Source organism: Parambassis ranga, chromosome 19 (genome assembly GCF_900634625.1).
Source record: "Parambassis ranga chromosome 19, fParRan2.1, whole genome shotgun sequence".
Taxonomy (NCBI): domain Eukaryota; kingdom Metazoa; phylum Chordata; class Actinopteri; family Ambassidae; genus Parambassis; species Parambassis ranga.
Window position 1 is genome coordinate 23,893,873 of NC_041039.1, and position 25,837 is coordinate 23,919,709.

The 25,837-nt window shown below is 49.0% G+C and overlaps 3 protein-coding genes across 7 annotated transcripts in view; 1 reads left to right on the forward strand and 2 right to left on the reverse strand.

Moving 5' to 3' along the window:
* kiaa0513 (KIAA0513 ortholog) overlaps positions 1-11,470 on the reverse strand; it is a 12,512-nt gene extending 1,042 nt beyond the window's left edge. Inside the window, exons 1-13 of one of the 3 annotated variants that reach the window (XM_028431709.1) lie at positions 11,392-11,470; positions 6,131-6,631; positions 5,123-5,222; positions 4,968-5,041; positions 3,661-3,731; positions 3,103-3,310; positions 2,981-3,021; positions 2,828-2,900; positions 2,629-2,706; positions 2,474-2,503; positions 1,139-1,219; positions 828-922; positions 1-734 (exon numbers count right to left, since the gene is read on the reverse strand). The exon at positions 1-734 is cut by the window's left edge and continues 1,042 nt beyond it. In XM_028431709.1, coding sequence (XP_028287510.1) covers positions 685-734; positions 828-922; positions 1,139-1,219; positions 2,474-2,503; positions 2,629-2,706; positions 2,828-2,900; positions 2,981-3,021; positions 3,103-3,310; positions 3,661-3,731; positions 4,968-5,041; positions 5,123-5,222; positions 6,131-6,525 — 1,296 coding nt within the window. In that variant the 5' untranslated portion in view covers positions 6,526-6,631; positions 11,392-11,470 and the 3' untranslated portion in view covers positions 1-684. Of the gene's footprint in view, positions 735-827; positions 923-1,138; positions 1,220-2,473; positions 2,504-2,628; positions 2,707-2,827; positions 2,901-2,980; positions 3,022-3,102; positions 3,311-3,660; positions 3,732-4,967; positions 5,042-5,122; positions 5,223-6,130; positions 6,632-11,387 lie in introns of all 3 variants that reach the window. The other 2 variants (XM_028431710.1, XM_028431711.1) reach the window with 2 other exon arrangements.
* A 469-nt stretch (positions 11,471-11,939) lies between these two features.
* Positions 11,940-17,078, reverse strand: ces3 (carboxylesterase 3). Of its 2 annotated transcripts, none has more exons than XM_028430966.1 (13): positions 16,911-17,078; positions 15,692-15,890; positions 15,467-15,605; positions 14,914-15,047; positions 14,690-14,843; positions 14,508-14,612; positions 14,069-14,170; positions 13,691-13,831; positions 13,523-13,603; positions 13,015-13,156; positions 12,613-12,762; positions 12,456-12,528; positions 11,940-12,291 (listed from the first exon to the last, which is right to left on the reverse strand). In XM_028430966.1, exons 1-13 carry the CDS (start codon positions 16,969-16,971, stop codon positions 12,108-12,110), a joined length of 1,665 nt encoding a protein of 554 aa, XP_028286767.1. In that variant the 5' UTR covers positions 16,972-17,078; the 3' UTR covers positions 11,940-12,107. The 2 variants fall into 2 exon arrangements, with proteins under 2 accessions (XP_028286767.1, XP_028286766.1); XM_028430965.1 differs by having other exon boundaries at positions 15,692-15,893; positions 16,911-17,077.
* A 2,456-nt stretch (positions 17,079-19,534) lies between these two features.
* The window catches only part of zfpm1 (zinc finger protein, FOG family member 1), a 74,093-nt gene continuing 67,790 nt past the window's right edge, over positions 19,535-25,837 (forward strand). For both annotated transcript variants that reach the window (XR_003672212.1, XM_028430500.1), the window contains exon 1: positions 19,535-20,105. Coding sequence is in view for 1 of the 2 variants with exons in the window: in XM_028430500.1 (XP_028286301.1) it covers positions 20,066-20,105 (40 nt within the window). In the remaining variant the exon portion in view is untranslated. The remainder of the gene's footprint in view (positions 20,106-25,837) is intronic.

Here is a 25,837-nt window from a genome sequence, read left to right on the forward strand (position 1 = left end):
AGCATCATATATCAGGACAGTTAGCTTAGCTTAGCAGCAAGTCTTTTGCACAGTTGTCAGTTTTGTTTAGATTGTTACAAAACAATTTTTTTTGTTAAGATTAATCTGAATTCTGGTAGGGAAGTTTTTTTCTGCCCAGAAGACAGTTAGCTTAGCTTAGCATAAAGTCATTTGCACTGAATACACTTCAAACTAAACATGACCGGATTTTTGTCATCTTTGGACACCACCAGGTTAGTGCCCACTTCCCTCATCTATGCTAAGCTAAACAAAGCTAAGCTAAGCCAAGTGTCCCCTCTCTGTGGCTTCATACACAACATCAGTGGTATGGATCTCTTAGATAGGGATTTTGTTCCGAACATTATAGATGCCAACAATAGAGTTACACGTTACGTCAACCTGACGACACGCCACCAGCAGATTCAAACACAACGGACTCTTATTGCCACGTGATAAAAACAGTCACCATGGAAATGCAGAACAACAGTGTACAGATATAGAGGGTGTTTACACTGGGCGGTTTCTGTGAAGCGGGCGGAGGCGGTACGGACCAAGGTCGTGTATTATTGCTGATAGAGGGTGCGCTGCAGGTGGGCAGAGTTTGCTACAGGTGCGGCACAGCTGGGTACAGCGGGGGACGTCTGTGCTGTCAGATTGTCACAGAGAGGCTTCGAAACACCGCCATCACTCTGCCGCCATTTTGTCTATGTGCTCCCTCAGCAGCTTGTACTGTTCTGCAGGTGGATAGAAGACACAGAGATTTAAAACGTCAGAGGACGAGACGTCATCTGCTCGGATCGGTTATTAATGCTCATTAAGGCCGTCACCTTCGTTCAGGTTCCCGATGATGGCCTGCTTCTTCAGGAAGTCGTTGCAGAGCTTCTTACTGAGGCCGAAGGCCAGCATGTTGTGAGTGAACGTCCTGAAACACATCAAACACACAGGAAGTATTCAGCAAACAATCACTTCAAATAAAAGAGGTTCTAGTTTTACAAAAGTTTTAAAAAAATAATTAATTAATTCTGTTTATAAAATAAAAGTGTTAAACATTAGTTTCATTAATTTCACCCATTAGCAGTAGATGGTGCTGTGTCTGCCTGTCACCACTAGGGGGCCTCCTGCCTCCTGCTTTTCTTACCCCAGCTGACCAAAGGCGATGTTCTCATCAATCTTGGAGCTGTCGTCACGCTCCTCCTGGGTCATGTGACACCACTTCTCCCTGCAGCAGAGCACACGGAGTTAAATTCCACATACACAGATGCACACACACAGACACACACACACAGACACACACTCCAGGACGTCCCTGGGACCGTCAGTGTGTGACTGGATGAACCATCAGACATCAAAACACATGAAATGATGAAGAGGAGCGTCGGCAGCCATCAATGCTTCATCCACAGAGAATCATCACTGTAAACAACCTGCAGATGTTTCCATGTCTGAGCAGACGCCACACAGGTTATTATCAATATCAATTATCAGTAATATCAATTAGTGACCATAGAGGCTGACTTCATGACAATTAATCAATAAAATAAAAACAAAAACATTTAAAATATGAACTAACACCTTATTTACAAACAAACATTATGTATTTCTTTTATTTTTATTCCCTCATAGTGTCTTTTATATTTGTAATAATCCTTATATGATTGATTTATTAGTAAAGCTGACATGTTGTAAACAGGTTTTCGTCACACAGTGAATCCATTCACTGGTGCTGATTTTCTGTGAGGTCAGTGTGTGTTAGAGCATGACACATGAAGCATGAGGCAGAGCAGCACAGAGCAGCACAGAGCAGCACAGAGCAGCACAGAGCAGCCTGATTGCTGTACACGTTTATATCCAGCGTCAGTGTGCAGAGGAAACATGAAGACAGGAAATAAAAGAGACAATAAAGGTGCAGACGGAGGAGGTGCAGAAACATCTGGCATGCAGAGTGACGGCGTCAACATGCAGCGAGCAGCGATAAAAATGGCATCACAGCCATCACATAAAGAGCAGCCGCAGCAGCACCATGGCGACCACGACGACAACAACAGGCCGACAGAAGACAAAGAAACTCACAGCGCTGCTGGTGTTATTATTATTACATTTATCTATCATCTTAATCAATACTCCTCGTCATCTATCAGAACCTCCTGAACCTCCTCTCATCTGTCCACACAGCTGTGACCAACAGGGGTTAAAGAGACTCTGAATGAACCATGTGATGCATTCAAGGACCTCTGACAGCTCCTGGTCGTGGAGAGTGACCCATCAAAGCCTAAATGTGATCGCAGGATGTATTGTGTGTTGCAGTATAAGAGGACTGAAGGAGCCCTTCACTGACTCGTCTGTCGGTGTGTCGGTGGTCTGAGACTCTAAGCTAACCCTCCAATAATGATGCCGGCGGTGAGTCCCTGCACTAGTCTGACAGCTGGGCCCCTCACTGTGTCTTAAAGGGCAGTGGACAGACAGAAGGACAGACCTCTCGTCTTTCTCTTCATCCTGCGTCCCCCTGCCCGGCAGCAAGGCACAAGGAGACAAAGGGTTAACATGCAGAAAGAGAACAGTCTGTAGAGAAGGAGGAGGAGAAGAGAAGAACTACAGCAGAGACATCGGCTCGTCCTGGTGCGGTCTCACCTCGTGGTCGGGGATCTTTTCTTCCTCTCACAATGGACGGCATCAAAAAAGGCGGCGTTCCAGAACCTCAGCGTGTGCCTGACGGAGACGGGGACGGGACAGAGACGGGGACATGTTAAAGACTTCCTGTGATCCCTCCAGGCTCTGATGGACCAGCTGTCTGACAGCTGCTGTCCTGCAGGGAAATGTCTCCTCTTACCAGATGGGCTGCTGCTTCAGGTGTGTGTACAGGTACACCTTCTCCCCCTTCTTCTCCTCTGGAGCCTCCGAAGCTGAGGAGAACAGAAAACACGGCTTCAGCTCACACTGATGTGTAACGAGGCACCAGCAGAGGCGCTCTGCTCAGGTGTACCTGGGGATTTGGGCTTCGTCTCCGCCGGGCTGTCCCCCTCACTGAAAACAGAGCGCAGCAGTTAGCAGGGGTTAATGATCATTGATGACGGCAGTGACTCAGACAGAAGGAGGTCTGCTCACTCTGACTTTGGAGCCATGGAGCTCCTCAGCTTGCTCTCCAGGCCTCCGAAGAAGCCTTTGACGTCAGTCTTGGACGTGGTTTTGAGGAGGCGCTCGGCGGCGTCCTTCTTCCCCGTCAGCCACGAGTTCGCCTTGTTGAGGTACGAGTCCAGACCGGCTGGAGGAGCGCCGCGATCCAGCAGCTCCGCTGGAGACGGCGGCGCCTTCCCTGAGGAGCAGAGAGCAGGGGAGTCATGACCTCCATCTTTACCATCTGTGAGGTCAGCTGACTCACAGCCATTTACTCTCATGATCAGAAGCTTCAGCTGCAGCTCGGTCAGCGCCTCCTCTGCTCCTCTGCAGGTGAGTTATTACTTTACTGAACGTTAGCAGAGCTGCAGACTGAGCCACAGACACGACTCGATGCTTCCTGTCTGCAGAAACCACAGGAGCAGCCGAGGAGGTGACGCCCGCTGAGTCAGCGCGCGCGCACACACAGAGACACACACACACAGAGACACACACACAGACACACACACACAGGGCTCAGCTGCAGCTCGTGCTGATGTTAAAACTCACCGATGTAGTAATAAGTGAAGCACATGGTCATGAGGTTTTTGGCTGGACTGTAATCATCCATCTGGTAACACCTGTAAACACAGCACCACGTTACATCTGCTGTCATGACAACATTAACATTCCAACCCCCCACCCCCAAAAAAAAGCCTGTTTGCATCTGTCTCCACATGAAGACAACATCTCTGTGAGCACAGAGCTCTAGTTCAGCTTCATCTGACCAAAGGACTTCAGTCTGTGTGCTCTGTCTCCAGGTGGTCTCTAGCAGACTTCAGTCTGGTCTGTCTCCAGGTGGTCTCTAGCAGACTTCAGTCTGGTCTGTCTCCAGGTGGTCTCTAGCAGACTTCAGTCTGGTCTGTCTCCAGGTGGTCTCTAGCAGACTTCAGTCTGGTCTGTCTCCAGGTGGTCTCTAGCAGACTTCAGTCTGGTCTGTCTCCAGGTGGTCTCTAGCAGACCTCAGTCTGGTCTGTCTCCAGGTGGTCTCTAGCAGACTTCAGTCTGGTCTGTCTCCAGGTGGTCTCTAGCAGACCTCAGTCTGGTCTGTCTCCAGGTGGTCTCTAGCAGACTTCAGTCTGGTCTGTCTCCAGGTGGTCTCTAGCAGACTTCAGTCTGGTTTGGAGGTGTCTTCTCTGCAGTCTGGCAGTTCATTCCTGTGCAGGCCTCTAGTGATGGTCTCCTCTGACTCTTCAGGTCCAGACCTGGTTCAGTCCTTAGCAAACTGCAGTTGTTCTCGGCTCTTCAGACTCATCTCTCACTGGTTTTCTCTCCAGAACCTTCCACATGTTTCTCTTCCTGTGGAAGGTTCTGGAAAGAAAACTAGTTCTCTAAACTTAACTGTGTGTGTGCTGCAGGACAGCAGGCCTCACTTTAGACCAGATGTGTACAGGGTCTCTTAGTTACAGCACAGTACACAGCATCATTGATAAGAGTGATATTGAAATTATATATTGAATTTCTCCGGAGAAATTTTAAATTAAATTAAATTTGAAACCTTTATTAGTCCCACAATGGGGAAATTGCTTAAGGCAGCCCAGCAAAGAGCGCCATACACCTATGCGGGTGCCTTGCCCAAGGACACACAACAGTGAGGAGTTGGGATCGAACCACCAACCTACCGGTTACTGGAAACCCTGCTCTACCACTGCTGCCCCATGAGTAGAGCAGGAGCGTGTGGTGAGCCTTGCAGAGCCACTCTCCACTGCGGTAACAGATGTTATCTTCACATGTGTTTGAGACATTACCCAGCTCTATATCTGAAATCTGAAATACTTTGACGCAGAGGTTTTCATTGTGTCTCTGTTCATACTCACTCAAACAGCACAACAGCAAACGACTGCACCAGCCGGTAGAAGGTGGCCTCGCTCACACACTTCGAGTGGCAGCGCTGTGAACAGATCCATATTTATTCACCATCACAACAAACACTGGGTCCATGTCTGTCTATTGTCTACATGAGGACACTCACCTGAGCGCTGACGTATTTGGCAAACCACTCCCTGCCTTTTCCATTCTCTCCACTGCACAGCTCCCCAAACCGAGCCTTCTCCTCCTGGTCAAAGTCCTCCCTGTGAACACAAAGAGCAGCTGAGAAACGGCACTCACTCCACAGCTGCCTGCCCTCACTCAGTCAGCAGACGGCTGAGCTCAGAGGGAGCTGTTCCTTCGGCCCTGACCATCTCCGTTTGTCCATGTTTTGGACAGAAAGGACAGCAGAGGAGGTCACTGTGTCAGTCCGCTGTCAGAGCAGATCAGGCCTGCAGCAAAATGCCAAAAAAACAAGTTCTCAAAATGTCTCTGATGTTTAGAGGTGCCCCTCTGACATTTCATTCCATCAGGAGGACTCGGAGTCTCTGACTCAGTCAAAACAGTGTTTATCAGCAGTGAACATGGCCCGCAGCAGCTCACAGGAGGAGGCGTCAGCCTGGAGGTGTCCGTGAGCAGCTCACAGGAGGAGGCGTCAGTGAGCAGCTCACAGGAGGAGGCGTCAGCCTGGAGGTGTCCGTGAGCAGCCCACAGGAGGAGGTGTCAGTGAGCAGCTCACAGGAGGAGGTGTCAGTGAGCAGCTCACAGGAGGAGGCGTCAGTGAGCAGCTCAGAGGAGGAGGCGTCAGTGAGCAGCTCACAGGAGGAGGCGTCAGTGAGCAGCTCACAGGAGGAGGCGTCATAACATGAATCTACAGCAGGAATACTTACACAGTGAAAATGCTGAATGCCTGTTTTTTATCAGCAGTATATATTTTGCTGGGTAAGTATACTTTTACTTAAGTACCAAGCTTCAGTACTTCCTCCACCACTGCCGAGGGGCACCTTCAGCTCTGCATCCACAACATAAGCACACACCCCCACCCTCTGCCAGCCTGCCTGCAGTGACCTCCTCTGTGCTCTGCTGAAAGTCCCCAGAGACACATCCTGGCCTGACCAATCAGAATGGAGTATTTGACACAGTCCTTTAATAAATGTGAATCATGACTTACCTTCCATGGAACACCTTCTCCACATACGCCTTCATGAACTGCCTCCTCTCCACCGCCTCATCATCCTCCCCGCTGTGAGCCGATGAAGAGGACGACCTCCTTAGCTCCCACGCGTGCGAGGGCGGGTCCATGTCGTTCTCGCTGTCTGCCGACTCTGTCGCATCGCTGTCGTTGTCTCCTTCCTGGTGGTGGTGGTGGTGGTGGTGGGGGGAAGCAGACTTGGTTGGAGCCAGGGGCTCTGGCAGCAGAGGCTGCAGAACACCGCCGGCTGACGGTGCCGGCTCTGGAGAGAAAAGGTCTGAGCGGCCTTGATACTGACCCCCGTCCACGCCGAGAGACGCGTCCTCGGACGGCAGGTCAAAGTCTATGAGGTTGTCCACTGCTACGCCCTCCATGTCGGTAAATATGCAGTGCTTCTAGAAGGAGCTGAGCAGGAGCATGAGGGTGGAGGAGTCACACCAAACACCCGCTGAGGGTGCTGACCTCACAGAGCCGACTCATCTGCAGAGATCAGAACACAGCCAGTTACAAAAGGTCCAAGCAAGAAAGAAGGCTTGGAATGCTAACATGCTAACAAGCTCTTTATGCTACACAAACTAAAAGATCCAGTAAAAACAGGAAGTTCTGCCCTCCTCAGCAACAAACACAAACGTAAAATCTGAGCACATGGAGCAGCTGAATGTTTTGTTAACATGTAATTATGAAACCGCTGAAACCGTGCAGATAACAGGAAGTCAGAGTCACTGATTAAAAACCACGAAAACAAGTGAAGTTCTAAACTTCAGGTCCGACCTTCAGTTCTGCAACTCACACAGCTCAGGGTCAGAGTGCTGCCTCCCACACAGGACTTCCCAGGACTCCTCACCTCACCTCACCTCACACTCTCAGAGGGGAAAACAACAGCTGTCTGTCCTTCACACACACACACACACACACACACACACACACACACACACACACACACACACACACACACAGCAGCCTGTCCTTCAGCTAATCTGCTCTCCTCCATGACAGGGTGCTGTGTGCTCCTCTGAACACACAGAGTCCAGACTGGGAGCCCTCAGGCTGACTGTATGTTTGTGCTGCAGCTCTGGAGTTGAGGCGGTTACATAACGCTATGTGAGGAAGACTTGGGGAGACACTCAGACGGGCACAAACACACACATTTAATCAGCTGATCACCTGTACGTTTGACCTGCAGCTCAGCTCTCAGCCCTGAGGAGGGTACATGTCCATCAGAGCCTGTATACTATCAGACAATGTCAGACAGTTATTGTATAAATAATTTTAAAGCCTGCTTTGTGTTCCTCCTCCTAACGGCAGCCATGTTAGACGCTTGTTTTGAACAAGCTCATGATAAGAGTGGACCCTGCTGCTGCTGGTCAGCTGGTGTTCTGTGTGAGTCAGTAGCAGAGTCTACCTCCACCCCCCCAACACTAAAGAATTAAAGCCCCACACACACGTCCTGACATCATGTCCCTGGGCCTGTGCTGTAGTTGGGGAATCAAGAAGCGATGTTTGCTGTTCGGGACAAACGTCCTTCAGCAGAAAACACAGAGAACAAGCCCGGGTGTGGGCGTGTCCGCTCCCCCTGCTGAGAGTTTTTCATTTGATGTGTTTTCCCTCCTGAAACAGGTGAATGAATCTTAAATAAATTAATAAATAAATGATGATTTTCTCACTGAAGAGGCGAGGTGTGATCATGCCAGGAGTCCTGAGCATACGGCCCACACTTCTTCAGCCTCAGCGGCCATGCTGGAAGTGCAAAATGCCGCCTGTTGTGCCTTTTGCTGAGCCGAGCAGCAGAGGATGGATGGCAGAGGTACAATCACCTGCCAGCCAGTGACGCCACAATAATGTGTCCTGTCCCTGTGTCTCACACACACACTGAGGGAGTCAGTCACTCAGCCTCCACTTTGACTGTACAGCCTGCAGTATTTCTGCTTCCATAAACAGAAAAGGGGGCACACTACCTCCACACACACACAGGGAGGCAGCTCCTATCCTGATGGAGTGATCTGATGGAGAGGCTCTCTGCTGGTCACTATCAGCATCATAAGACCGTCTCATCTCAGATCAGTGTGCACTGCATGAGCTCCATTCTGGAGGCCTGTGCTGTTACACAACGAGCCCCTGAGCCTCTCACACACCCAGGAAAAAGGAATCAACAACACACACACAGCACAAAGACAGAAAGCAAGCATCAGCTGATCGAGGCCGTGCTACCCTGCCCTCATCCATCACTGTCGAGCCAGATATGCAGCGCATGCAACTCAGGTTTCCTTCTGGTTACAGAGCATCAGCTCAGCATCCGGTGACTTCAGAGCCGCCGTCTCTCTCTGAGGTTTTCCTCAGCTTCACAGACGCAGGAACCAATACCCAACCTGGGACTTCCCCGACCCACAATCCTCCTGTGTCACGGTGTAAAACGAGATGCCAAGTGACCCCATTATTGTGTCTGCAGGGACGTCTCAGTCACCAAAACAAAGGCATGAGTGCATTCTGTGCTATTTGTTCAAAGGGCTTCCTGCTGCCTCCCTTTCTCAGTGTTCCCTCCTCTCTTCCTGGTACCTAGACTAACCAAACAAGCCCGGACTGTGTTTGAGTGATTAAAGGCGCTGATGGCTTTTATCACAGAGACGTGGGAACTGCAGCTCTCTGTGTGACTGACAGGCCTCATAAAGTCACATGTTTACCCTGAACTCCTGCTGCCACCAAGGCAAAAACTGTGATTTACTGTCGAACCATATATGAGTCTCAGGTGCACAGAGAGAGAGAGAGCTTCAGAGCCGGGGAGAGCCAGCTGGACTGTACACACTCAGGTCACATGCTGCAGCGATGTGTGACCAGCAGAAGTGGCTGACGGCAGATAAGGTGCAGAACCTCAGAACCTACAGATAGGATCACTTCACTGTAGGCAGCACTCACAGCGGGAGGAAATATGCTGTCAGGTGACGAGCCGGGCTCAAACTTCCTCTGCTACATCCACCAGAAAACCAACAGCTGGGACCCGGCTGCGCTCCGCTCAATGTTTCCTGGATGTTCTACAGTCTAACGTTGGTTTAAAAACATGACGTAGCATTGTGTGAGTGCATGGTATGAAGATGGACGCCACAACACCTCCCCAAACGAGAGGCCAAAACATCTGGATCGCCCCCTGGTGGCTGGCTGCAGTACAGGTCATAAACTCTGCGGCTAAAAGTACTCCTCAGATACATGTTCCCAGAGACGGTTTATGGATTGTTAGCTGTAGTTATTGCTGGATATAAAAAGGGGAGTAACATCATGGTCAGCAGCCAACGCAGCAGCAAAGCTGGAGGTGGTTCCAAGATGGCCTCTCTATCCGACCAGGCAGCGCCTGTAAAGCCAGATATTGTGGCCTGACTTCTGTAGAATGGGTGTTCATCTGGTGTACAGTCAGACAGAGCAGACCTCCATGTATAGTCATCCTCCCCATAGAGATGAAGGGCAGGCCGTCTACCACGCTCACACAGGACAAGTTTTCCACTGGTCCTCCGTCGTGTATTTTTAGAAATGTCACCACAGGAGTGTGTTTCTGGCTGTGTAGGGGAGGTCAAATCCTCCACTGTAGCTTTTAGAAAGTAAGAATGGCGCGCTCAGGTTATTTTCACAGTTTTCATGCAGGAGTTCATCTACAGGCATCAAAAACTAGAATCTGCAGCTGTCCAGCAGAGACATGAGTCCCTGTCTGAGGCTCAGGCCTGAAGTGAAAGCTGGTGTCCAGAGAAGGAAACACAACAAAGATAAGCTCCAACACGCACAAACACCAGAGGACAGGAAGTCCTCCCACATGTGCCGGTCCTGATAAAAGTGAGCCTGGCCTCCAGCCACACTCACAGTCCATCAGAACTCCGTACAGGACAGTCAATGCAGCGTGGACATCTGCCCCGTGTCTGCACCTGGCTCCGCCTCTCATGAACAGCACTGCCAAAATGTTCACGTCCACTTTTACTTTGAAATGTGTTCACAGTAAGAACAGCTGCATTCTGGGTAAAGATGGACACATGAGTCCCAGGAGGGCTGCATGACACGTCCTCCCTAAATATCGTCAGACTTTAGCATGCTAAGCTGCTAGTTGTGTAATGACACAGTGATCCACTAGGTGGTACAGTGAGTCACCTCAGCTCAGCTCCACCTCTCTTGGATTCATCCAGGACAAAGATGGATTCATAGTGATGTCACAGAAGATTTGTCCACAGGCCAAGGGTGCAGATTTGCTTCTGACATTGGTGGGGACCTAACGGAATTTAACCCTTTCTGCACCCAATGAGAATCATTTTTTTTTTTAGGAGGGGATCAAATTATTGGTGGTCCATGCTAAAACTACGCCCTGGCCACAGTCTACATCTGAATAAACGACAGAGAAAAGTATACTGTACACGAACTATGGGATTACACATTTTAATTGTATTATTTATTTATTAACCATTATTTAACCAGATCAAAACAAATGTCTTTTGCAAGACTGTCCTGGCCAATGGACAATTTCCCCATTGTGGGACAAATAAAGGTTTTCTTAATCTTAATCTTAATCTTAATCTTAATCTTAATCTTAAACTCAGTACCTGATGGCAGGAAGAAAAATAATCATAAATCAGAGAAACTTAGTCATTTTCCTACACATAAAATAAATGAGCTCAGTGTACACCTGCCGAATATTGTGCGTCGTGACTCAGTGAACACATGCTGCTGTTTCCTTCTGACTCTGCAGGTTAGCAGGAAGCTGAAGCTCCAGGCTCAGCTTCTAGATGAGGTCTGGCTTCATGTCCCGGTCTGAATCAAAAGGTCAGACCCAGCAGCAGCAGCACCAGCAGCAGCAGCAGCAGCAGCACCAGCAGCAGCAGCACCAGCCGCCGCCTCCGTGTATTCAAACGAGGCGCTGACAGCTGAGAGGAAGCGGCGCTGAATAAACACAGCAGCGCTGACGTTTCCTGAATACACGGCTCGCACGGCTCGCCTCTACCAGAACGTGACCGTGGAGCCATTTTCAGCCACGCAGGGACACCCCGCATCAGCCACACAGGTACACCTGCCCACGGAGACAAAACACGCAGCACAACAAGCCAGCCCGAGACCCACGGAGGTTCCCGAAACATGACGACAGACAGACGGAGGCTGAGTTCAGAGCCATTCAAACCACACACACAGGCGGTGTCAACACGACGGCCAGAAAGCGTAGAAGAAGAAGGCGCGGACATGTTGGATGAGAGGACGACATCAGTAACAGCTGTACCTACATGAGACGTCCCGCGGCGGCCGGAGAGACGCTGCTGCTCCGCTGCTGCTTCTACTGTGGGGGATGCGCCTCAGTGCGCATGCGTCCACACAGGAGGACACGAAGAGGGGGAACCCGATGACGTTTCAGGCAGCGCAGCCAATCAGCGCCGCAGCTGGGTCAGCGCGAACATAACCGGATATTCCCTTCACAATAAAAGAGTGGCGCTCATGTTCTGACGTCGAATTAAATCTGTTCACGGAAATGAAAAAGTCTGAAGGATTTATTATTGTAAAACCTTGTTTTGACTCATTTTACTCTGTTATTAAGAATCAGATACTGTTGCTTATTAATAATAAATTATAAGACCTTTCAGTCAGTTTGTTTTGTTTTGTTTTGTTTTGTTTTGTTTTGTTTTGTTTTGTTTTGTTTTGTTTTGTTTTGTTTTGTTTTGTTTTGTTTTGTTTTGTTTTGTTTTGTATTTCCTGGTTATACCTGTTCTCTTCTTTTATCCTTTTAATGTCAGTGTGCTGTTTAAAGAATGACCGAGACCAGACCATGCTCTCACACTTTGATTTTCTAACAAGAACACTTTTTATTCATTTAATTACAGCTACATCCCAGAATTAAAAGGAACAAGGAGGAAATGGTCTGTAATATGTAAAATGTAATAATTAACGTTCAGTCAGTTTCGGTGAAGAAGCATAAAAAACAAACAGCATCAGAGGGCTTCAGAGGTCAGTTTACAGCTTTGGCTGCTGCTGCTAACTGCTCCAGCTTCTGAGGAAGGGTGACGGTGCTGAAGTGGACTCTGTCGCTCCTCAGCTTCTGCTTCACGTTTGGAGTCAGGCCCAGCTCCATGTACTCCTGCTTCTGCCTGTTGTACTGGGGCCAGCTGACCAGGCCGGGGCCGTTGGGAGAGCTGAGGGGACACTCGGACAGGTCAGGTGGTCAGGTGTATGAAACTGTCTCGAGCAGCCTGCCCTGCCTTATGCTGCATTATTATTATTACTATTCTTGTCAAGTAACCAAAACAAGCAGCTGACAGGTTGTATACAGGGGCGGCAGTTTTCGGCTCATACTCACCCATTGCGAGCGAAATTAGCCCAGTAGGCCATCATGGTCCGACAAAACCTGTCATCCTCTCTGGTGATGTTACCTGAGGGCAGACACAATGAGTTCTAACCCTTTAACAATGACCCACTAACGATTTCTGTGAATGATGCAGGTTCCTCATACCTACCTATGATTTTTATGTGTCCGTTCCAGAAACAACCACCGAACATCAAGCCCACGTCGTCCGCGTGATCGGCCTTCACAAAGCTGGGCCTGCTGTGTTTGTGTATCTCAGCTCGGTACACAAACTCATAAAGGTACACTGGAACACCCGCATCTACACACACACAGACACACACACACCGAGGGCAGGAAACAAACCAGGAGAGGGGGGTGAAGGTCAAAGACTGATTACACATAATCATGATCAAGTTCATGGACCTGCCAGGACTGCAGATCAAAAGTAAAATCTATCACACACAGCGGACAGCAGGGCTCCTGTTAAATAATCTGCATTGTCTCTTTTACATAAACATAAACATATATTAGAGGAGGGCAGAGCGTGTCCTCTCGACCCGACCCGTCTGACCTGCGTGGTACCCGGCCACCTTGATGGCCGGCAGCGTCATCAGCAGGTCTCCAATGACCTCAGTGAACCGGTCTCTGATCTCTTCTGGAGTTTTAGCGTCTTTCAGGTATTCGTCTGCGATCAGGCTGTTGACAGAGTTGGTCTGGAACAGGGACACACTGTTTATGCACTCAAGAAGATTATAAGATTATAAATAGATTATAATCTACTGTCATAAATATGTAGTGTCTCACAGCCATAGTCTGAGTCCGGTTCTTTAACCACCTTAAGGTGTAATATCTACATCTATGTGGATGTTCCCCACGTTTAGTGAAAGAAACGCTCACAATGATGAGGGCAAGTGTAAAAAAAAATTAATAAGGTTTTTTAATCCAGATTAACATTTGAAAATTAGAATTGTGACTTTCTTTCAGCGTTCTGAGAATAAAATGAATTTTCTGATTTCTACGAGTAAAAAAAAAAACCATTAGAATTCTTGACTACTGTGTAATCCAGACAATCATCTCACCCCTGTGGGATTGAACATGTTGATGATTGCCAGCACCGCCTCCCTGCTCATCCCACGGTCCCAGCCCGGTGGGGCGAAGCTCTGCGGGTCAGAAGAGACGACACATCACAACCTGTTCTAATGAGGAAACGTCTGAGCGACACCAAGGAGACTCTGCTCTGTGTGGACCTGAGGCAGGATCCATCCAAACTCGTGGTTGGTTACTCCCATCAGCACCGGGACCTTCAGCACCTCCTGCCTCTTCAGAAGCTCCTCGGCTGGCTCAGTCAGAAACTCTCCGTCCACCACGGCCCCCAGGAAGATCTTCATCTACACACAGAAATCACTGCTCATCATCTGCCTGCTGGGAGGGGGCAGGAGGCCGTTCACATGCTGCCATCTGGTGGCCATAACCAGGTTTTGGATCTGAGTCTGAACAAAATACAGTACACACACCGCCTTCTGTCTCTGTGTCTCTGTGACGGAGCGGCTGTGTTTACATGATAATAATCTCAGATTTAATCTGGACGCAGAGCGTCAGAGTGGGCCCCAGGAGTTTTTTTTTACCTTTTTGGTTGCAGTGACTAACTCATCTTTACTTTTCCCTTTGACACACTGGACCAGCTCCTGTGTGCTGCTGTGGGCACATCCAGTCAGGTTGGCAACGATCTGAAATCACAAACACATGAAGAAAACGTCCATATTACGGGTTTAATACACATTCACAACAGATACAGAAACAATCATCGAAACCCCAAACAGAGAGAGACGAGGCCGTCTGAGGCTACGCTAACACAGCACAGCAGGAAGGATGTATTCTTGTTGGCTAACGAGGAAGTTAGGATGGCTCCAATAGGATTCTTTTATTTCATAAAATAACTAAAGTTAGCTAGGTGGCTGATTAGCATTAGCACTGTGTGCTTTCTTCTCTCCAGAGCGCCCCCTAGGTAAACTGCAGCACATATAGAAGCTGGACAGGCTCAGGTCTGCCTTTAATCCCTGGTACCTGCGCGTGGGGCAGAGGGTGGTTGGTGTTGTAGGTCCCCAGTGTTGCGACTCCACTCTGAAAAATGGCCCTCTGGAACAGACCTTTGGCTTGTGGAGACAGAGTCTGTTTGGAAACAAACACACGTGTGTGATCAGGGGCTGCTCAGGTGAGCGTGCTGCTCCCCCGCTGGGCTCTGTTACCAGTATGGAAGCACTGATGCCTCCTGCTGACTCTCCTGCCACTGTGATGGTTTGTGGATCTCCACCGAAGGCCTGGATGTTTTCCTGCACCCACCTCAGAGCTGCCAGCTGGTCCAGGAAGCCCCAGTTCCCCTGAGCGTGTTCGTCTCCGGTGCTGCGGACAGGGAGGAGACACCGTGTCCTCTGGTGAAATCATTAGTGCAGCTGAGCGCTCGGCTCCTTACCTCAGGTATCCCAGGATGCCAAGGCGATACTGAATGATGACCATCACTATGTTCTCATAGGCAGCCAGCGGAGCGCCATCGTACTGAGAGGCGGCGCCCATGGACAGACCTCCCCCGTGGATCCACACCATCACCTGACACACAACACAACAGCCTGCTGTTCACAGGACGTACGAGTTAACTCACACTGGAACACACCCCAACACACACACACACACACTCACACCCCAACACACACACAGAAGGAGCTACAGTTCAGCCATGCATCATTTCTGATGGTTCTTAGTGGACACCTCATCAGTTTGTGTCTCTTTTAGGATCCTTTGCATCACATGTTGTCTCTCTAAGTCTCTCAGTGTCTCCTCTGATCATGTGTTGTTTCTGTGGCCACTGTCTCTGTGTCTGGTTTATTTTCTGTCTCTGTTTGGACATATTTGGACATTTTTGTGACCTTTTCAGGGACAAGGACGAACAATAGTAAAAACCCAGAGCTTTGTGTTTCCAGGATAACTGGTGAATGATGATGAACACAAAGTGTGTGTGTGACACTCACCGGCAGTTTGTCGCCCTGCGATGCCGCAGCTGGAGTGTAGACGTTCAGGTACAGACAGTCCTCTGAGAGCTCCGGGGGGGTGAATTCAATGGACATCATCTTGGAAACATTCACAACTACCTCTGGATCCTGGATACACCTGACACACACACACACACGCACACACACAGAGGTGAGCAGCACACAGACAGGTTCCACCGTCTCTGGTCGTTCAGCTGGTCTTACATGGGCGGCTGCTGTGTTCCGTCCCTCTCCCCCTCCCAGGGCTGTGCGGCCTGAGGAGCAGCCAGGCGGAGGGGCCCCACAGGGGGCCGGGCAAAGGGAATTCCCAAGTACTGTGTCACCCTTCTCTCAGTGCCCTTCACCGTCACATATCCACCACGGATTTGGCCGGTTTTCAGGGACACCACAAGGTCATCGCTCCCTGCTGGAGACAGCGCTGTTAAAGGGCCACGCCACACTTTATTGTTTGCAGCTGAGGGCGATGACCTCCAGAGCTGCACTGTACATGTGATGAAAAACACACTCGGATGGTCCAGGAAAATTCCAAGAAGGGCACTAAATCAGGTTAAAAAAATAAATAAAGAACCATTCTGTTCTAAGCTGTGCTGGATCTGTGTGGAGCCACCTGCAGGCTGCACTGATGGAAGTTTTTCAGCTTATGGATCAGGAAACGGTTTGAATGCAAATGTGAACTCTGGGTTTTCACAGCATCGACAAAGATCAGAACGTCTGCCACTTGTGGACTGTTATACACGCACAAACCAAAGAGTCTGAACAACGAGCTTCACGTGCACGAATCAGAAAGACTCAGCAAAGCCAAACAACCCTTCATCAGCTGCTGTCTTCACACTGACAGCTCCTCTTCTCTGCTTCTCCACAAACACTACATGAAATCAGACACAAAGTCCTGTGTTTCCACCAACATTCAGGAGAGTGCAGCTGTGTGCAGGCTGGCTGCTGTGCTGCTTCTGAGCATGTGCAAACACAGGTCACCGGTCAAAGGGCTGAATTATTTTCAGTTATGTAAGATGTGTGTAAATATCTCCTTCATACAGAGGCTGCATATAAACCACATGATCATATGACATGATGGAACATCTGCAGAGTCCAGACTGTCCTGAAGACAACGAGCTGCAGCATGTTCAGCAGCACTGACAGTGATGAAGTGGAGAGGCTGACAGAGAGGACAGCCTGAAACCAGTCTGAAACCAGCCTGAAACAGCCTGAAACCAGTCTGAAACCAGCCTGAAACAGCCTGAAACCAGTCTGAAACCAGCCTGAAACCAGCCTGAAACCAGTCTGAAACCAGCCTGAAACCAGTCTGAAACCAGTCTGAAACCAGCCTGAAACCAGCCTGAAACAGAAAACAGCCTGAATGTGTGTAAGAGTGTGTGTCTGAGTGTGTGACTGCGTCTCCAACATGGGTTGGATGAGCTCTTACCTGGTGCTGCTCTCACCATCAGTACAGGAAGCAGACAAACAAAGGACAGCGCTGTTCTCATGCTGACTGGCTGGAAGGAAACACACAAATGTCTGAGTCTAGTCTCAGAGAACTGTCCCCCCGCGAGCTGCCCGCCCTCCAGGCCTGCTGACTCCCACTGTTGACAGAGTCCTGCTCTTTGGCCGCCTCGGCTCAGTGCTGCTTAACTACAGTCCTCCAAACACACACACACACACACACACTGTTCCACTTTCAGAATGGGGGGTCATCACACTGCACCATGTTTTGTGTGCTGGCTCGTGTTGTTCAGTCGGAGCAGCCGTGTGGGTTCACAATATTTTGACAGCTGGGAGACTCAGGGAGAGACTTTGTGTCTATTTTTGACATCTTGTGTCTCCCATGGTCATTTCTTGACTGTTTTTGGACATTTTTCGGTTGTTTTCTTTGCTTGATGATTAATAATCTGAACTCTGACCTCTGTATTTGTGTGTGTGTTGTGGAAACTCTTCTGCTCTGGTGAAAAATCAAATAGAGATTCTGCCGGCCAACAAGGTTGTATTTCTTTGCAAAGGTCAATCCAGCAGTCAGAGTGAATCAAAGACCCCCATCATGGGGAGAAGGGAATATTTATACCTGGGGAAGGCCCTCCCCCAAGCAAGTCACAGACCTCAGGCAAATGGAGGCTTGGATGAACAGAGACTGAAATTACTATCCTAGTGTGTCTCTGCTATAGTCAACAGTGGAGTGATGTGAATAAATGGTTGAAGCAAATATAAGGAGAAAAAAAATTCAGGCTAATCGGTTGTTGATTGATCCTCCGGGGTTGGGCCTCCCGGTGACCTGGTTCCTCAGAGAGCATCATCCAGCAGGGAGCAGCGGTCAGGAGCTGAGCTCTGTCCACACAGATGCTGAGAGCACTGAGGTCTGAGCTCTGCTGTCTGCACAGAGTTTACCAGTGATCTGACGTTTGATGCGATCAATGACTGAAGCTGCTGCCATGTGATTGGTTAGTTGGCTACAGCTGTAACAGGTGACAAATAAAAACCTTCCTTACACGTCCACAGTCTCCACGGAGCAGGTCCCAGCCCAGTCAGAATCAGATCAGGTTTGGTAACACTGTGTTTACTTACAGTAGAAACACCATGTTCCACTGAGGCAAACAAACACAGTGTGTGTCGCTCTGTGTCGCTCTGTGGACCTCTGTGGACCTGTGTGGACCTGTGTGGACCTGTGTGGACCTCTGTGGACCTCTGTGGACCTGTGTGGACCTGTGTGGACCTCTGTGGACCTCTGTGGACCTGTGTGGACCTGTGTGGACCTCTGTGGACCTCTGTGGACCTGTGTGGACCTGTGTGGACCTGTGTGACCTCTTCTTTAGCAGGTCAGACTGCTCGTTTGGTCAAATTTCACATGTTTGCTGTTTGTGTATGTATATTTCTGTTATATTCATGCTTGTTTAAATGCATAAAAGACATTTTTATGGGCTAAATAAATATATATAATCCATATATAATGGATCAAATGAAAACAAACAGTCATGAGGTGATATTATCTTGAATAGTGATTTAAATAGACTTAATTATTTAGTGGTTTGTATGTGAAGAGGAAGTGAGTTCCAGGCCTGGGGGGCCTGAACACAGAACGCTCCGTCACCCCCCAAAAATAAAAGAGCAGGTCAGACTAATCATGGTCAAATCATGGTCCAAATAAACAGTCTGGAATTTGGATTAATGGCTGAAGTTTCCAGTAAGCTGCTCAAATCTCCAAAGAGCTGCTCAGACAGCAGAGCCAAGCCGTCAGAGAAGAAGCTGCATGAAGTGAAGGTGGAGACCTGAACAAGCAGCTGCTTCCTGTCTCCATGTGACTCAGCTGTCCATCCGTCCGTCCGTCCATCCGTCCGTCCGTCCATCCGTCCGTCCATCTTCTGAACCCACTTCTTCCTGTAGTACAGGGTCACATGGGGCTGGAGCCTGTCCCAGAGGTGGGGTGCACCCTGGACAGGTCACAAGTCCATCACAGGGATATTTATCTTACTTAAAAAGAAAACAGCCTTTTTATTTTCTCATGTGGAGAACTTCAAATCATATCACAACAACAAACATAGGCTGATTAATGGATTGATTGATTCAGTTGTTTTCCGTTTGTCCTGCTCTCTCTCTCTCTCTCTCTCTCTCTCTCTCCCTCTCTGTCTCTTGTGATTTGAAATGCGTCCACTAGGTGGAACCAGTGAATTTAGCGTTTGATTCTGATCCATGTTGATTCTGAGGCCAGCAGCATATTCATAGACACTTATATGTTCGAGCCAGGGGTTGATGGTTGAAATCCCCCGGCAGGGATGAGGCCTGTGCTCTTTATAATGTGGTATAGTTGTTGAACATGGTGATACAAAGTGTTTACTCACTATCTGATCCTGAGTGTTTCATGTTATAATGTGTAATACTGCTGATGTCACACTCAATCAACAATCAAAGGCACAATTTTATTTTATTTTATTTTATTTTATTTTATTTTATTTTATTTTATTTTATTTTATTTTAACAGGTTAAAAAAGGTTGCTTTACATGGAATAGAAACCAACCAATAGGAAGAGAGTGCGACGGCCTACGTCAGACGTAAGGGGCGTGCCGGGGGCGCGTCCCCTGCCCAGTAGTGGCGGAGTTGTCTGTGGCGCCGGAGCTCCGCTGGAAGTGTCTACCGGTGCAGAGACAGTGCAGGCGGACCAGGGGGCGGACCGGCCGGAGGAAACTTGACAGAAAGCACAGCTCACGTCCACGCAACTGACTCCTGAAGACACACAACTGTGTGTGTGTTTGTGTGTCGCTGACGGACGTGAGAGCGGTTACAACGGAGGCGCGCCCGGTAACGGAATAACGTTAGCAAAAAACAACCGAAGGAGAAAGCTGGAGGAGGCGCGGAGCGGAGCCGGAGGACAGTGACAAGTGAGCGGACACTCCGCCACAGGTAGCCCGGCGTTAGCTGTCAAAGTGCAGGCGGGTCATGCGGATTTCTCCGGTGGCTGATCGGAGCGCCGCCGCGACGCAGCAGTGAACAGAGGAAGAGGAGAAGAATAAAAAAGAAGAAGAAGAAGAAGAAGAAGAAAGAAAGAGAAGACAGAAGAAGAAGAACCGGACCACCGGACCCGGAGGAGAGACAGCATGTCCCGGAGGAAGCAGAGCAAACCCCGGCAGATAAAACGTAAGCACCCAACTACTTTATTACACACACACACACACACACACACACACACACACACACACACACACACACACACACGCCGTGCATCAGTTAAAGTGAGTCCAGATGTATTGAAGCTGAAAAGTTTTCATTTGGACCGAGCCGCCGTTTCCTGTTCTGCCGTGTGTTGTGCGATGGGCGCACAGATAAGCAGCGATCCGATGTGCGCAGATACAGATGAACATTGGATCTGTTTTATTTGTTTTCTGTCTGAGGCCGCCGCCGCTCTCTCCCCCCGGCTTTTCACTTCTCCTTCCCAGAGATGGGGCGTCAGATAGGCCGCCCGGCTGATCTGTGCCGCCGATAGCTGCTTACAATTGGATCTTTTTTCATCTGTCCTTTTAACTCCATGAAGCATCTCGGGCCGCTTGAAAGGCCTTTTCTCGGTCCGCTCCCCGCGCCTGACGACCTCTTCCTGTTTATGTGTGAAGGGCTGATGTTCTTATTAATGGTGAGCAGCTGGCAGCTCTGTATCAGCCTGTTTGTGTCAGCGTGTCCTCGCAGACCTACAACAGTTTAGACTGCGGGTGGATGCTGGCCCTGGTCACAGCAGGTGGAGGCTGCTGTTTTTCTAGGTTAACATGAGGAGGTGAAGGGGGACCAGGTCTGAGGAGGACTCCCAGCTGACTGATCACTGGCTGTCTTCATGTGTAGTTTTATTCCCACAGTTCTAGAGGAGGGTTCTCTGAAGGAGGACTATCTGAGTCTGAACCGCCCTAATCTCATGTATTCTATCTCTTCGCCCCCCCCATGACCTGATTATCAAAGTATGTGCTTGTTGTTGTTTTTACATTATAAAGCTGCCACAGAAACACAGCTTCTGACTGAAGCTATGAGCATCAAAAGCAAACAAACTGTTACCAAACCAGGACAAGTCCAGTAGAACCACCCTCCTGCCGCTCCGAGCCTGAAGCCTGGACCATGCATGCAGTGTGAGCGTGGAACCGTCTGCAGACATGTGACCCGAGCTCCATGTTGGTGTGTGCAGCCTGGTCTCTGTAGCTAGCTGCTAGCTTCTTCTTCACCCATTGATTCCACCTATCCAGCGTGTCCACTGGACTCTCTGGCGTGCTAACACTTTGTCACTTCCTGTTTTTTCTCTCTCTCTATCCGTTTCCATGGAAAGGCTGTGAACTCCCACCTGCACCTGCAGCAGCGCGGCCTGGAGATGTGTTCCAGACCCTGGTGCTGATAAACTCAGCCTGTTTCAGAGTGTGTGTGTGTGTGTGCGTCTCAGGGGTGTCATGGCCGTCTTTTATCAGTGCTTCTGGTCCGCCGTGCCTCCCCGCGCACCGGGCCCCGATCGAGGCCGGCCGAGACTCTCAGCCCCGTGACTCTCTTGTGATTTGGCAGACATTTTGATAGGAAAGAGTGAGGAGTGATAAAGACTTTGTTCAGATGGAGCGGAGGGAGGGTCCTGTGGAGGCTCCGGGTGCCTCCACCACCTCCTCCACCACTACACGCTGCTATGAGGAAGTGCAGCCAGGGCAGGGTGATGCTGCTCCTCTGACTTCCTCTGTGGGAGTGATGGATGGATGGATGTTCTTTGATAGCTCCACTTAAAACAACAGGAGTGAGTTGGATTTACTGTTCATACAAACAGGAAGTAGATGTGCAGATGCGGACAAGTCAGCCTCATGTGTGAATAAGATCAGAAACAGACACATCATGTCTTTATTAATGTCATCAGTATTAACCTCCTATTGGTGAGTCGGTCATTTCTGTTCCTTCATTGATGCAACATGGAGGACATGGCGAGCGGCCCCGCTCTGCCTGACGGTGTTTCTGTGTGATGAGAAGGCCTCAGAAGGCTGCACACCGTCACCTGCTGCTCCCACAGACGGCTCTGCACGGACAGAAGGGTGGAGTTTAACTGTTTTGATTGTGTTATTTGAATGATCTCACAGTTTGAATGTGACAGCAGTGAGGAGGGTCAGAGGTTATGGATCTGATGTTTGGGAAAGCTGCTGCTTTTCTTGAATGATTGACGAATTAAAAGTCTGCGTGCGGTAATCTGTTTTTTTTTTGTTGTCATCAGCTCTTCCTCCTGACTCGCTGACCTGAAATAACTTTTATAAGGCAACAATCGAACACAACCTCTGTGTGCAGTGCTGCATTAAGACAACACAGCCTGGATGTCTTTTTTTATTTCTTTTTCCAACAACAATGGATTAAGTCCAGGGCTTTCTGGAGGCCCAGCGTAGAGGAGGAGAAGGGGGTGTTTGTGTAGCGAGCAGATAGATATTTGTCTGTGTCTTTTTGTGCGTCATCCTCCCCAACGGTTGGTGATCTTTCAGCCTGATATGGCTCCTCTCCTTGATGGGGAGATAGCAGGCAGGCAGGCAGGCAGGCAGCCCACGGAGGCTGGATCCCTGGGCTTATATTTTTTTGGCGGTTGAGATGGGAGACGCGATAAAACTTGGCGGCGATCGCTGCTGCTGATAATGCAAAAAGAGAGAGAGAGAGAGAGAGAGAGAGAGAGCGAGGGGGCGGGGTGGGCTGGGGAGATGGAAGGAGAGATGGAGGACGGAGGGCACGTTGTAATTACATCTGGCTGTTGCATGCCATTTTGTTGTTGTCGGTGGTTTTGTTTGGCTGGGGGTGGATGTCTGGATAATTAAAAGAAAAGCAGAAGGAAGAGCGGCTGAAAAAGTGTGGCGATAAGAGGGAGGAGTGGCGGCAGATAGTGGGAAGAAAGAGATAGAGGAGGAGTGAAAAAGTGTGTGGAAGACGCCGGCTGTGAGATGAATGTGTTGTGGTGTGTTTTTAATGGCAGCTCAGCCTGCTCTGCTGCTCCCCCACCCCGCTGAGAGATGTGTGGGGCTGATAAGGAGGCCTGCTGATGGTAGATAGATAACAGGCTGCAGATCCACACTGCTGATTGTGTGTGTGTGTGTGTGTTTGTGTGTGTGTGTGAGAAAGCTCAGTTCCTGTGACATCACTGCTAGAGCTCAGAGGTCAGTGTGAATAATAACGCCGCCTCCCACAGCTGAAAGCAAACCAGGACGCCTGAAAAGGCTAGACAAGGAAACCAGCACACTGACCTCCTCCTCCTCCTCCTCCTCCTCCTCCTCCTTCTTCCTCTCCTCTTTCTTCTTCACCTCCTCTGCCTGCTTCTGTTTCGTCTTCCTGTGTTTAAAAAGTCTTCCAGCTGCAGCTGTGTGAAAGGAATGTGTGTGTTTTTTTTTATCAGCACGGTTCACGTGATTGTTATATGGACGCACAATTGAGAGATTAATTCATTCTTTGTGAACCACAAGCACGTCTAAACTCACACACACACACTCACACTCACACAGCAGACTCATGCAGCGCCTTGGTGGCTTTCCCTTCTGTGTGTTTTTTACTCCTCCTTTGTTCTGCTTTTAGCTCGATGTGAACTTTAGATAAGCCGCGGGGCCTGATCTCCGGTGCAGATAGAGATCGCCAAGTGTGATTAGAGTTGTTATCAGGCCGGAGCAGGCAGGAGCTGAGGCTCCACCGCAATAACAACAGGCCCAGGCAGGAGCAGCCGGGGTCCAGACCCTGGCAATCAGTTCCAGCCCTAATGGGATTAATGTTGTTGTATAATTAGATGATAGGTGTGAATGCATTTCTTTTCTCCCTCAATCTTTTCTCACCCCGTCCCTCTCTCCCTCTCTTTCTCTCTCTCCCCCCTCCCTCCTCCCTAACAAGCATTGTCATTGATTAATTTAATTAAAATTAATACCACATATTACTCATTCCAGATTCTGTGTAAGATAGAGCAGACATGTTGGGAAATTTTGGTGTTACTCGATGATTATCTGGAGGGTGTGTTTTTTTTTTTCTTTTTAAATATTGTTTTCTGTTAAAGGCGTGAAATTGAAGAGTGAGCGGGAGGAAGAAGAAGAAGAAGAGGAAAGCAGCAGCATCAGCAGGATGACGCTCTCTGTTGATGCTGCTTGCAGATATTAGAGCAGCTAGATGGTGACTGATTGGTTATTCTCATGCTGACGATCAGATAGCTTTGTGTGAGAGCTGCGTATGACAGTAATCAGTCATGCACACGGCATCTGCACACGGCATGGACAAAATAGTGTGAACACACAAATCATCAACTTTTTCAAAAGTGTGTCAAAGCAGAGTTTAGTTTTTCTAGTGATCTTCTAAAATCCCAAATCATATGCCTCCTTGAGCCCCATGGTCAAATATTCTCAGACCTTGAATGCATCATGTGTGACATGAGGCTCTCCTCAGTGCAGCTGGGAAACCGTGACGACGAACTCAACGAACACTTTTCGGGTTGATATAATCAAAGAGATGGTCTGAGGCCTCTGTTTGTAGGTGTGCAGCTTCCAGGATAACGTCTTTGCTGCTCAACAGTTCTGTGAAAGTCATGTTTTTGATCATGATGCCTTGTGGGTTTGTTCTCTGTCTGCTCTGGTTAAAGGCGTTAGCTTCTTTGCATAAGTGTGTGGGTTTGCATTGTGGCTGAGCAGTGTGTCTGTGTGCATGGTCAGAAAGAGGGAAGTTGGCAGGGTTGCAGAGGAAACACCGTTTGTGTTGGCTGTGTGGATGAGTTATTACCTTTTCCTGCTATTTACCCAGAGGCACGGCCCGCTGCTGAATTATGGCTCCTCAGCTCGGTGCTGTTGTAAACGGTTTCACCTTTGACCTCAGCGCCGAAGAGGGAGGAGGGAGCACCTTACCTACAGTAGCACAGCCTTTATCCAAACTGTTTGCTTTAGCTGTAATTAGCATTACTGTGTTAGCTTGTCTGAGGCGGGCAGCGAGGAGCCGAAGAATCCAGACCTCTCCTCCTCCTCCTCCTCTTCCTCAGGCTGCTGTCTGTGGTGTGCAGCGATGTCACGTCATGTTCAGGTGTTTTATCAGGTAACGGGCTGAAGCAGATGTCTGTGTGCTGCTGAGGCCACGTGGCTCTGCTCTCTGGTCATACTGACTCTGGACACTCAAAGGACACTGTGTGTGTGTCTGTGTGTGTGTGTGTGTGTGACAGAGATTCACAACCAGTGTTATGACGAGGCCCCCCCAGCAGCAGCGATAAGACAGCCCATTTGTGTCTACTGTGCTGAGCACTCTGTTCAGGGGTGTTAAGGCAACCTGGGCAAACAACACCGCCTGACCTGCTTTTACAACCAGACACACACACGCACAGACACACACAGACAGACACACACAGACAGACACCCCTCTCATCCTGACTGTACAACAATAAATCCAACTGTAGCTCTGGGTTAATAAGTGCAGCTTCGAACAGGCGATAGGATGAGTTTCATTCACCCACTGTGACCTTTGCTGTTTATTCACGTCTGGTCAACACATTTCTTTAATTATTGATTTTACTGAAATGTAAACAAACCTCAGAGTCAGTGCAACATTTTTCCACACATGTAACCAGCAGCAGAAAGTGGCAGCTCCACATGTAGTTAATATTTTTACAGATTTCACTGAGCTGTGAGCCGTTCTGGACTTCTGTGACTGCTGCTCACATGTCCGTCACTTCCTGGTTGTGCAAACACTTTATTTTAAATATTTAACTCGGGCATGTAGAATAAAGATGATTCACGCTCAGTTTGGATTTTAAGTTATATTTATTAATTAGTCAGAGCTAGTGTTGTTTGGAGTGCTCTCAGACGTGTTGTAATGATCATCTAATCAATAAGTAAACTAACAGGTTAGCAGTAAACAACACTGACATGTACATATTTACC

What these genes read in the sequence shown, in the direction of transcription:
- ces3 (XM_028430965.1), bottom strand. Translation starts at nt 16,971, where the DNA reads ATGAGAACAGCGCTGTCCTTTGTTTGTCTGCTTCCTGTACTGATGGTG. An exon ending in CGGACACATAAAAATCATAG is followed by an intron (nt 12,529 to 12,612) that starts GTAGGTATGAGG and finishes GTCTGCCCTCAG; the next exon opens with GTAACATCACCAGAGAGGAT. An exon ending in GCTAATTTCGCTCGCAATGG is followed by an intron (nt 12,292 to 12,455) that starts GTGAGTATGAGC and finishes GTGTCCCCTCAG; the next exon opens with CTCTCCCAACGGCCCCGGCC.